The sequence below is a fragment of the Saccopteryx leptura genome, chromosome X (genome assembly GCF_036850995.1).
Source record: "Saccopteryx leptura isolate mSacLep1 chromosome X, mSacLep1_pri_phased_curated, whole genome shotgun sequence".
Lineage (NCBI taxonomy): Eukaryota > Metazoa > Chordata > Mammalia > Chiroptera > Emballonuridae > Saccopteryx > Saccopteryx leptura.
The window spans coordinates 71,626,797-71,640,152 of NC_089516.1; the positions used below are offsets into that span (position 1 = coordinate 71,626,797).

The following is a 13,356-nucleotide window of genomic DNA, read 5'->3' on the forward strand; positions in this document are numbered from 1 at the left end:
GGAGAAAGATGACGTACCTGACTTCAAGGCAGATGTAAGTTTGAATCTCAGTGTCATTTCTCATTAGCAGTACCACTTTAGCAGGTCACTACTACAGTCTGGGTCCCAACCTCCTCATCTAAAAAATCAGATTAATAATTTCTATATCACAAGGTTGTTGTGCTAAAGTACTATTTGAAATACAAAGTGCCATGCAAATGTTTTATATATTCTCCAAAGAATTGGAATTCCAGTCTCCAGATTCATAGATTTTTTAGTTCAGCTGGTAACACTCCAAGATGGGTGGCTAAAATAGTATCTAGTGCCTGAATAAAAACAGAATAAAGCCAAATACTAGACTGTTTCACAGAAAAATAAACACTTTATTCTTACAGTGTGTGTGTGTGTGTGTGTGTGTGTGTACGTGCATGTGCCCTCAAATTCTTATTTCTATGTACATTGTGCTAACTATATGTGGTTTTGGGTTTTTTTTGTTGGTTTTTTTTTTTTTGTATTTTTCTGAAGTTGGAAACAGGGAGGCAGTCAGACTCCTGCATGCGCCTGACCAGGATCCACCTGGCATACCTACCAGGGGGTGATGCTCTGCCCATCTGGGGCGTTGCTCTGTTGCAACCAGAAACATTCTAGCGCTTGAGGCAGAGGCCATATAGCCATCCTCAGCACCCAGGCCAACTTTGCTCCAATGGAGCCTTGGCTGTGGGAGGGGAAGAGAAAGACAGAGAGGAAGGAGAGGGAAAAGGGTGGAGAAGCAGATGGGCACTTCTCCTGTGTGCCCTGGCCGGGAATCAAACCCGGGACTCCTACATGCCAGGCCGATGCTCTACCACTGAGCCATCCGCCCAAGGCTATGTGATTTGGGTTTTTTAAATGATATAATACCATAATGGATGGAATTTTTCTGCAAAACTCATACCTGGCTCAGGAGGAAAATGAGAGAAGACTCACAAGACTGAGTATTCACACAGGCACTGAAGTTGGGGTCAGGTGGAAGGGATAGAACAAGGGCTAGTTTCTAAGGGTTGAAAGACTTTCTTCTTCATAATGGCAGCCCAGAAGTTTCAATGATACATCTCTTCCATTCCTTATTAAGACTGAAGTGGAATCAGGTTCAAACCCAAAGTTTAAGAAATTTCTAAGAGTATAGGAAGAGTTTTAAAACAGAAAAATAATTTAGTTTGAGAGGACTCATGGTTTGCTTTGAAAGCAAACCTGTGATCAGGTGTCAGGTGCAAGATGGTGTCTTACAATATCCAAGAGATAGGTTTTGCCTGGAGGGAGAAAGACCAAGCAAGGAACCTCCAAAATGGTCAAAACCTGAGGCACAAGATTGCCACAATATCATGTTAAGGTCTTCCTTCCAATAGCTATAATCTATTCTGGCCTCTCATGGGGCCTGGGGAGTGTTTTCCTAAGTGTTGTCTCATATGTATGACTTAGAGAGGGGTAACTGACACTTCTCACCTAAGAACAGGGTTTCTTTTTTTCTAGAAAAACTAGGAATGATGCTTTTATTTCCTTTTTATAAAGTCACGCCATTTCCATTCTCCTATACCTTCCATCTCTCTCTTTCTACTACCAAACATGGCAAGGGTCATGTGTAGAACAAGGTGGTTATAGAGTCATATCTGCCCTATACCATATTTTCCTGGTGGATATTGGTTCTGTCTTTGCAGCTGGAATAATGGATAACTTGCAGATGGTACTACTGTGTTTCCCCCAAAATAAGACAGTGTCTTATATTAATTTTTGCTCCTAAAGATGCAATAGGTCTTATTTTCATGGGATATCTTATTTTTCCATAAACAAGAATGTTTCCCTGAAAATAAGACAGTGTCTTGTATTAATTTTTGCTCCTAAAGACATGCTAGGTCTTATTTTCAGGGGAGGCCTTATATTTCTAAGCCTGAAAAAAAAAGCACTAGGTCTTATTTTGGGGGGATGTCTTAGTTTTGGGGAAACAGTTTAGAAGTGTTCCAAACTTCATGGGTCTGCTCTTATGTGAGGTACTTTGATGAATTCTGTCTCCCTGTTGATCGTAGAGTAGCATCATGGAGACTTGTACAGTAAGTACCCCCAAAAAACATTGGCTGTTTTTGGAAAGAATAAATCGCAGATTGAAACTCCCAGTATGGGCTGACCTGCGGTGGCGCAGTGGATAAAGCGTCAACCTGGAACGCTGAGGTCTCCAGTTTGAAATCCTGGGCTTGCCCAGTCAAGGCACATATGGGAATTGATGATTTCTGCTTCAACCCCCCCTCTTTCTTCTCTAAAATGAATAAATAAATTCTTTTTTAAAAAAGGAAGAAACTCCCAGTTTGAAACGAAGTACTTGCTTCCCAAACTGCAGTGATACCTACTGACTGAATGTATATTCACCAGCTGTACAACACCTTAGCCAAGACCCCAGGGACAAGGTTTGGTCCCACTAACAAAGGTCAGAGGCCCACTTTTGACTCAATAGGGGTGAAAATCCCAACTGTTTTTGTTCCTTTATAGTTTGGCCAGTAGTACATAAACTTTCAATTCCCAGTACTTCTTACTCCCTCTATTCTTTAGCTAGGCACAACAAGTTACTATTATGAAAACCTAGGCAATAGATTTGGCATACCTAATGTCACTTTTGATGATAAATGCTGAGATTGTGACATCATAATAACGTAAAGCCTGGTTTATATTTATTTATACTTTATTAATATCATTATAAATCATTGATGGTATAAAAGAAAAAAAGAAGAAACATGTACCAGTTAAGTGGATTAGAGTTTATTACATCAGAGCCATAATTTAATTCAACAAACATTTGTTGTATGCCTTCTACATTCAAACAATGTGAATTAAGGCATATTCTAACCTCCAGAGACCTACAATTGAGTTTGGAAGAGAAAAATACACCCAACTAATTCTAATGCATGAAAATACACCCAACTAATTCTAATGCATGACAGACTCTGACGAGCCCTATAATAAAAGCCCAGACATAATACATTAAAAGAAAACAGGAAGGATAAGATGAGTTTCTACCTTTAGAGGAGAAAAGATAGATAGAAAAGCTGCTTCTGAGAATATACACAAAGAAACTCAAAATAATTCAAAATAATATATAAACCCCTATGTTTATTGTGGTATTATTTACAATAACCAAACTTTGGAAGCAGGCCAAGTGTCCATGAATAGATGAGTGAATTAAAAATCTGTGACACATTTACACAATGAATATTATTCAGCCATAAAAAAGAACAAACTCTTATATTTGCAACAGCATGGATGAATCTAGAGGATTGCTAAGAAATATAAATCAGTCATAGAAAGACAAATACTATATGATTTTACTTATATGTGTAATTTAAGAAACCAAATAAATAGACAAAATTAAAACAGGCTCAAAAATCGGACTTATAGATACAGATAATAGACTGATGATTGTCATGGAAGGGGGACAGTTGGGGGAGTAGATGAAGAAAGTGAAATGACTGAGAAGTACAGATTGGTAGTTACAAAATAGCCACAGGGATGTAAAGTATGGCACAGAGAAAATAGTCGATATAGTAAATAATATTAACTGTGTGGTACAGCTGGATACTGGAAACATTGGGGGGAAGACTTCATAAAGCAAATGACTGTCTATTATCCTTTATAACTAAAACTAATACAAAATAATATTTAATGTAAACTTTAATTGAAAAATCAAATTAAAAATTAGTTTTTGCATGTATATTCATCAGGAGTATTGGTCTATCATTTTATTTTTTTGTAGTGTCTTCATCTGGCTTTGTTATCAGGGTAATACTAGCTTTGTAGAATGAATTTGAAAGTTTCCTCCTCTTTAATTTTATGGAAGATTTTGAGAATTGTCATTCATTCTACTTTAAATGTTTGGTACAATTTGCCACTGGAACCATCTGGTCTTGAGTTTTTCTGTGTTAGGAGGTTTTTGATTAGTGATTCAATCTCTTTATGCATAACAGCTCTATTTGAACTTCTATATGAAAATGTAATAAAGAAAATCTACCTCTTCTAATACTTTAAATTTGTTAATAAATTATAAAATATATTTATTTTATTGTAGTTCTATTCTTTAAACTTTATTATAATTAACTGATTGACACACTATTCTAATATAGAGCTGCAGTTTCCTAATGCTGACTATTTATTTTTACTTTTACCAGTGTGTTTTAAACTTTCATACCAGGGATGCACATATGATTCAACATCCACAAAACAATTAATGTGATTCATCACAACAAAACCAAAAATAAATATCCTATGATTATCTCAATAAATGCAGAAAAATTATTTGATAAATATCAACATCTATTTATAAAGAAAACTCTCAAAAAGTGGATATTGAATAAACTTATCTTAACTTGATAAAGAAAATACATGACATGCACACAGTTAATATCTTATTCAGTGGTTGATTCCTATATGTCCCCTGACCGAGATCGAATCCACAACCTTGGTATACTGGAACGATGCTCTAACCAACTAAGCTACCCAGCCAGGCTCCATCCATGTGTTAGTTGTAATGGTTTTTGGTCCACTCTTTAGAATTTTTATATAGTACAGTGTGTCCATAAAGTCATGGTGCACTTTTGACTGGTCACAGGAAAGCAACAAAAGATGATAGAAATGTGAAATCTGCACCAATTAAAAGGAAAATTCTCCCAGTTTCATACCTATTCAGTGCAGTTTGATGTGGGCTCGTGCACAGATTTTTTAGGGCTCCTTAGGTAGCTATCCCATATAGCCTCTACAGACTCATCACTGACTGATGGCCTACCAGAACGGGGTTTCTCCACCAAACTGCCGGTTTCCTTCAAGTGCTTATCCCACCAAGTAATGTTATTCCTATGTGGTGGCACTTCATTATAAATGCGCTGATATTCACATTGCACTTTGGTCATGGATTCAAATTTAGCGAACCACAGAACACACTGAACTTTCCTCTGTACCGTCCACATCTGGACTGGCATGGCCGTGGGCTGCTCCACTGTATACACGGTGTTACATCATCATCTGCACATGCGCACATGCTGCCACATCATCCTACAGAAACTAGGAGGGTTTTCCTTTTATGTGGTGCAGATTTCACATTTCTATCATCTTTTGATGGTTTCCTGTGACCAGTCAAAAGTGCACCATGACTTTACGAACACACTGTATTATGTCATCTGCAAATGGTGTGAGTTTCACTACTTCCTTCTTCCTTTCCAATTTAAACACCTTTTCTTCTTGTGTGTTTTCTGTGGCTAAGGTTTCTGATATTATGTTGAATAAAAAAAAAAGGCAGTCTTGCCTGACCAGGCTGTGGCGCAGTGGATAGAGCATCGGACTCGGATGCAGAGGACCCGGGTTCGAGACCCCGAGGTCGCCAGCTTGAGTGCGGGCTCATCTGGTTTGAGGAAAAGCCCACCAGCTTGGACCCAAGGTCGCTGGCTCCAGCAAGGGGTTACTCGGTCTGCTGAAGGCCCGCGGTCAAGGCACATATGAGAAAGCAATCAATGAACAACTAAGGTGTTGTAACGCGCAATGAAAAACTAATGACTGATGCTTCTCATCTCTCTCCGTTCCTGTCTGTCTGTCCCTGTCTATCCCTCTCTCTGACTCTCTCTGTCTCTGTAAAAAATAAATAAAAATTAAAAAAAAAAAGTTAAAAAAAAAAAAAAGGCAGTCTTGTTTTGTTCCTAATCTTAGTAAGACAGCTTTCAACTTTTTGCCATTGAGTATGTTAGCTTGGGTTTGTCAGATATGGTCTTCATTATGTTATCTTCCCCCTAAATGAAATTTGTTAAGTAGTTTATTTTTTTTGAGAGAGAGAGAGATAGAGAGAGGAATGTAGGGGGAAGAGAGAGAGAAACATCAACTTGTTGCTTGATTTTAGTTTTATATCCATTGATTGCTTCTCATATATACTGTAACCAGGGATTGAACCAGTGATCTCAGGCTCCACATTGGGCCCAAGCCAGCAACCTCCAGTTTTTAATTGACAGCCTTGGTGCTGTGGGTTAACAGTCTATCCACTGTGCCGCTACTGGCCAGGCTGTTAAGTAGTTATTATCATGAGTGATTTCTATGTTTTTATTGCTAGTTTAATTTTGTTTATATATTGATTTCTGGTTTTATTCAGTTAATTATCTGTGCTCTCTTGTTCTCACTGCCCTTCTATAAGATGATTATTTTGAATTCTTTTCAAGCAATTTATAGATCTTCATTTTAGGGTCAGTTGCTAGCGATTAATTTTATTTCTTTGGTAATATCATATTTCCCCGATTCCTTGTGTTTCTTGTAGCTCTGTTTTGGTGTCTGCACACATGATGAAGCACACACCTCTTTCACTCTTTACAGGCTGTCTTCAGCAGGAAAGACATTCGCCAGTCAGGTTTTCCAGATATTCTGGCAGTCTCTCAATCACTTTTTTATGGATGTACACATTCTAGTCCTCTCACTCACTCTTGTGAAAAAAAGCCTCAGGATTGTGTGCTTTCTCCCAATTCTTTAGCATCATGTTTGATGCTGTGAATACCCAACTTTTAGGACAATGAACTGATATGCTATGACATTTGGTGCAGGCCCTCTTCCCTGCCTCTTTCCTGAATAAGAACTCTCAGGATTTTATGCCATTTCTCAGTCCCATTGAGCTGTGCTGGGTACGAATAGCTGTGTCCCTTTATTACCGAGGGCAGTAAGAATAAGAGATTCTTAAGACATAATACCTAAAAGAAGTTTTCTATCTTCTAAATGAGTGACAATGCATATCTTAAACAGATGTATGTGTGTTTCTCAGCCTTGAAGGTTCTCTTAACCTTTATCTACAGATTGAATCTCAAATTAAAAAGTCAATGTTTTGCCTTAATAACTTTGTGAGAGTTCAACAAATTTATTCCGGATACCATGTTTTATATTATTTTGGCCATTTCCCCACAAAGAATGTGCAATTATGGGAAGGAATTATATGTTTATGATTATACTTTTAGTATGAATTTGATGAGAAAGTACACATACTAAAAGCTACTCTGAATTGAAGAAGCTTGAAATCATTTGAACTTTGAAAATTACATTATTGTCTTCATGCTTTATAAAAATTATCGCTCCATATTAGACAACAAGTATTCAGGTTACAGATAATAACCAATGGCTCCAATGATATATAGATTCTTTGCTATAACTCTGGTCTTCTGGGAAGGTCAGGAGCCATAAGTTGGGAAGTATTAGAATAGATGAAACATTCTTAAATTTATGAGACTTAAAATATCGCATCAACCAAACAGTTACCAAATCGGACAGGGAAATTATAGTGAGCAATAATGTATCACCAAATTGCAAGGAAGAGTAACTAAAATTAATAGTGTCTTTCAAGTTACCTTGAATTGGGTAACAGATCTGGTTTATACTATTTAGCTAACTTTCAGAAAAAGAGAAACAAAAGCAATGTCATGCCTTTTTCCCAACAGCAAATTATACATTTTGATAGTTCATCAGTTTTTATTAAACTTTCTCTGGATCTCATCTTTGTTTTTCTGTTTGTTTGTTTTCTTTCTAACTTCTAATATATATTTTAAACACCTAGAAGCTACTTTAAACACTTCTGAAAATTTAGATGGGGTACAAATTACATACACTAAAAATGTCTTATAAATAATCAAATATTATTTATATGAAAATTTAACAATATTGACACCATCTTTAATCTCAAAGTCCTAGAAAATGTATTTTAAGGTTTTCATAATTGGCCCTGGCCAGTTGGCTTAATGGTAGAGTGTCAGCCTGGTGCATGGATATCTTGGGTTCCATTTTCAGTCAGGGCACATAGAAGTAACCATCTGCTTCTCCACCCTTCCTTTCCTGCTCTTCCTCTCTTGCAGTCATGGCTTGGATGGTTCAAGCAAGTTGTCCCCAGGTGCTGAGGATGGCTCAGTAGCATCTGCCTCAGGTTCTAAAATTAGCTTGGTTGCCAAGCAACAGAGCAAAGGCCCAGATGGGCAGAGTATTTTCCTTAGGGGTCTTGCCGGATAGATCCTGGTAGAGGCTCACAAGGGAGTTTGTCTCTCTGCCTCTCTGCCTCTTAACTAAAAAAATAAAATAAAAGTTTTTATGATTGTTGCATATAAGCAACCAAATAAAAGTCATGACTGAAAATACTGCCTACCCATTTACGGAAATAGATGTTCAGAGAGACTTGTGGTTTGATATTTTGTATTCTCTTAATCTCCTTTAAACAGTGATTCAAATTTGAGAAATGTGCTTTTTCTTTACCATAAAATATTTTTGTAAATAATTTTTCCCATTTTTCAACATGAAATTTATTCTGAAGTCTTATTTTTCTTTTTGGTTTGTATGTCACCAAGACTACATTTCCCAACTTGAAGACAGATGTCTATACTAGCTGGAAATCTGCTCCTTTGTGGTTCTTGATGCTTGAACTACATTAAAATGTCATAGGTTAAAGTATAATACGAAAAGGGCACCCCAAGACTGCAAAAAGAGATATTTTCGATTAAAAACAAAAATCATTCATTTTATATTGAAAGGTGGGTTATACTTCAACCAAATCACAGGATAAGGGCTGAACATACCATTTAAAAGGATGAAATTATTTCCAAGTCAATAGAAATTCATTAGTAGGTATTAAAAACCTTTACCTTCATCTCAAAGCAAGTTGTATATGTGGCTTCTGGGAGAATTAGTATATCAGGTCTCTCAACTGCTGAGGTAGATGGAAGTACTATGTCAGACACTCTATGTAGATCTGGAGCTGTTTGCCCTTCTTAGAATTCTTTTTAGCTCTCTGGGTTGTTAACCTCATGCAAATGAATAGGATATGTTTTTTCCCCTTACGTTTCAGGTGCCTCACCATACCCAGGAGTACAAATAGATGAAGAATTCTGCCGTCAGCTTAAGGAGGGAACACGAATGAAATCTCCTGAATATTCCACTCCTGAAATGTAAGTTCTTCAGCCTAAGGGTCATCAGACTAAATTAATGTGGATAAAAGGATCAAAGTAAGCATCACAGATTTTTTTAAGATAATACATGAAATCTCGTTCAATGCCAATGCATTTCTTTTACTTTTCTCAGGTATGGAGGCATACCTCAAATATATTGCAGGTTCAGTTCCAGACCCATACAATAAAGCCACTATTGAAGTAATGCAAGTTACACATTTTTGTGATTTCCCATTGCATATAAAATTGTTTACACTATAATATAGTGTATTAAGTGTAATAATATTATTTCTGAAAAAGCAATCAATGTACATACCTTAATTAAAGTGTTATAGCTAAGAAAGTGTTAACCATTATTTAAGCCTTCAGAAAGTGGTAACCTTGTGCTGGTAGTGGGTTTTGTCTAAATGTTGATTAAAATGTGGTATCTGTAAAGTACAGTATAGCAAAGTACAATAAAATGTGGTATGCCTGTCATGATTAAAAGATGGTTTAAGAAACTGGAAATATAAATTTTATATGAAGATGCATATACTGACATGATACTGACCCCTTTTAACCTTAATTTTTCTATTTATATGTTTATACTTTAAAACATTGAATAAAAATTTACAGAAGATTGCATTCTCAGTACAGCCTCTCTTGGACATCTGGAAGAGATGTGGCCACACACATTATACTAAACTGGAGCCAAGTTCTAGGATCTCTTAATGAATCAATAAGTGAATCTAGAGAGTGATACCAGAGGAATGGTGGTATGAGAGGACCCCTTGTCATCTCTTCTTGATGTCTCAACAATTAGAACAACAATTCAACAAAAGATTTCCTTCATGTCCAAGAGACGACCTGTGTATTGAAATATCTAAAAGTGGGAAAGTGAGAATGAATAAGAGAGGTAGAAAGGAAGAAGAGCTGAGACAGCACTAGAGATGCACACCCTGGAGCTTGCTGCCCAGAGCTCACTGTGGGGCTCAGCCTGGAGAGGGGAGGGTCATTTTGCCACTGGCACTCTATTCAATGGGGACGAGCAAAGAGATACAGTGTGCGTTCCTGAAGAATTGAGTAGTAAACACTGTGGCTGAATCAAGTGACCTGGGCAGAAATGAACACAGAAGTATGGCTACACTTGGCAACCCACATTCCAAACAGTTAAACACAGCCACAAAACCTGGCCACCTCTCTTCACACTCCTAGAGCTTGCTTCCTGTCACCCTCTCAGAGCTATCAACAAACTCCAGAAGAAGCTGTAGCAATGAGTGCCAGGTTACAGAAATCATTATCTGTAACTCCAAAAAGTAGTACTACAGAAATATTATTTTCCCCTGAGTCAACCAGTTCACTTTATGACTAATCCCAGAATTGGGTGGAGACAGAGGAGAGGCCACAGAGGTCTGCCATTCACCATTATTGATAGAAAAGCAAAAAAGGAAATAGCCAACTTCCCCCAACTCATTGCACCCCACCCATCCAGCTGCATAACTGGCAGTATCTGGCTGCAGGGCACAGCAATGGGATTTTGTGAATTTGGAAACCCGTTGCCCACCCCTGTGAGGTTGGTCCCTTGAGATCTAGTTGACCTGGTCACAGGGGACAGGCTCACCTGCCCAGGCCTTGTTCCATCACCCTGAAGAATCTGAAAAGCTGGAACAATGCAAAAGAAAATATTATGGTTCAGTGCCACCTACTGGAAAACAATGGAAAGACTTTTTCTTAATTTAATAAAAAAGTACTACTCATACATAATGCTTAGGCAAAGAAGGAATTCATCAAAGACCATGAATAACCAATGTAACAAATAAAGTTTAAAAATCTCCAAAACACAAACTTAAAAACATGAAAAAACACGCTTTAAATAACATTCAAGATAACAATTCTGAAAAAACTAAACAAGATTCAAGCAAACACAGATAGGCAGTTTAATGAACTAAAATATAAAATCCACAAATAAAAAAATATACTTTCCCAAAGAGATTGAATCTTTAAAGACAAACTAAATAGAAATTCTAAAGATAAAGAAGTCAATAAAAGAGAATACAATGAACTAGTATACATAGGAAATAGAGCTGGACAGATGGAGGAATAATTAGTGATACCAAAGACAGGAAGCTAGAAATGATGCAGAGGGAAGAAGAGAGATACTTGAATGTAAAAAATATATATTAAAGGACTCTAAAGAATAATCTGATTCCATCAGAAAGAACAATATAACAATAATAGGCATACCAGAAGAAAAAGAGAGGGATAAAGGGATAAAGAACTTATTAAAAAAATAATTGATGAGTATTTCCCAAACCTATGGAAAGAGCTAGGTCCTAAAATCTAAAAAGCAAACAGAAGACTAAATATCTCAATACCAAAAGGCCTTCTTCAAGGCATATTTTATTAATATTGTAAAAAAATAATGACCAAAAAAAAAAATCTCAATGCTGCCAAGGAAAAGAAGAAATTAACCTTTAAAGGAAATCCCATTAGGTTATCATTGGACTTCTCAGCAGAAACCATAATGCAATTAAACATTAAAGATACAGAAAGAGAAACATCACCAGCCAAGAATAATATATCCAGAAAAGGTATTCATTCGATATGAAAGAGAAATAAAAGTTTTTCAGATATGCATAAGCTGAGGAAATTTATCACCAGAAGACTTCAAATGCAAGAAATACTCAAGGGGGTTATTGTACATGAAACAAAGAACTAAAAGTTCACAAAACTATTAGTAAGATCACCAGCAAACAGAGCATAAATAGTGATAATTTGTCACAATGAAAATGTAAAAGAAAGGTAGTAAAGGTCTTAATTTGCAAAGTAGGACAGAGATTTGATACACTCAAAAGGAAAAAGCATACTGTATATATAAAACTTTCTTTTACATAAACCTAACAACAACAACACACACACAAACCCAAAACTGAGACATATAACTTACAAAAAAGAGGAAACAGAGGGAAGAAGTATGTGATAACATGAAAAAAAAAAGCAGAAAGAAACACAACGGAAAAGAACCAATGAAGATGCAGAGCTACCAGAAAACAAAATATTAAAAAGTTATAAAAAAAATCCTCATACATCAATAATTACCCTAGATGTAAATGGATTGAATTTAACAAATGAAAAGGCATCAGTGGCTCTTTCAGTGACTAAGTCTAACAGAGAGCTGACAGATGGAGGCAGGAGGAGGCAGATCTTAGGGTACATTTGGAACATTTTGCTGATCTGCCCCTGGGCCCAGTGCTGGTAAAAGTCAGCCTTGGTGCCCAGCTTGAAAATACCCATGCACACCTAAGCTCAGCAGAGGCAGTCACAAACTGTAGTTTGGCTTGTAGTTCCAAAGTTGTTGCCCAGGACCAATCACAAGCATCATCTTTCATTGGCCTGCACCAGAGTCCCTCCCAAGAAACCCCAGAACCAATATTCCCAGGGGACAGCTTCAAAACACATCAAAACAGGATCCAAATAGCTTTACAAGCAGCATATACAAAGGGAGATCTTGGAAGGCAATAGATCCTGCTAAGGTGAATTCTGCTTCATGTGCTCAGCACCTGCTGATATATACTGTAGTTGGGGTTGATGCTCACAGTCAACAAACTTGAGGGACAAACCTACGCACAAATGGGCCATAGCAATCAACTTTCAAATTCAATAAAAGAGCTCACATAATCCACACAATAGATATTCCTGGAGCACCCAGTGCATGTGATCAAGGAGAATGTGGCACTGTGTCCCACATGACACCTACCTCATAAGACTACCCCATGAAGACTGAGAGTCATAAAAAATCTACCTAATACATTGACATAAACAGAAAGAGGCCTAACTCAAGAAACAAATCTCAAAGAAACACTGTAAATTTACACTTCAAGGAACTAAATAAAGAACAACAAATAAATCCTAAAGTGAGGAAAAGATAAGAAATAAAGATCAGAAAGGAAATTAATTAAATAGAGTCTAAGAAAACAATACTAAGATTGATAACATTTATGTCTATAATGTTCACTCAATGAAATGGATTTAAAGGAAAGTACCTCACATATTTTTTTTTATTTATTTATTTACTTTACAGAGACAGAGAGAGAGTCAGAGAGAAGGATAGACAGGGACAGACAGACAGGAACAGAGAGATGAGAAGCATCAATCATTAGTTTTTCGTTGCGCATCGCGATGCCTTAGTTGTTCATTGATTGCTTTCTCATATGTGCCTTGACCATGGGCCTTCAGCAGACCGAGTAACCCCTTGCTTGAGCCAGCGATCTTAGGTAGAAGCTGGTGAGCTTCTGCTCAAACCAGATGAGCCCACGCTCGCTCAAGCTGGGACCTCGGGTCTCGAACCTGGGTCCTCAACCTCCCAGTCCAACACTCTATCCACTGCACCACCACCTGGTCAGGCAGTACCTCAAATATTAATGGCCATATATGA

General features: G+C 37.1%; 1 protein-coding gene across 4 annotated transcripts in view; it reads left to right on the forward strand.

The window, feature by feature from the left end:
* The window catches only part of LOC136386101 (vascular endothelial growth factor receptor kdr-like), a 276,217-nt gene that overhangs the window by 204,942 nt on the left and 57,919 nt on the right, over positions 1–13,356 (forward strand). For all 4 annotated transcript variants that reach the window (XM_066357427.1, XM_066357429.1, XM_066357428.1 and 1 more), the window contains exon 25: positions 8,843–8,942. In XM_066357427.1, the coding sequence (XP_066213524.1) occupies positions 8,843–8,942 (100 nt within the window). The remainder of the gene's footprint in view (positions 1–8,842; positions 8,943–13,356) is intronic.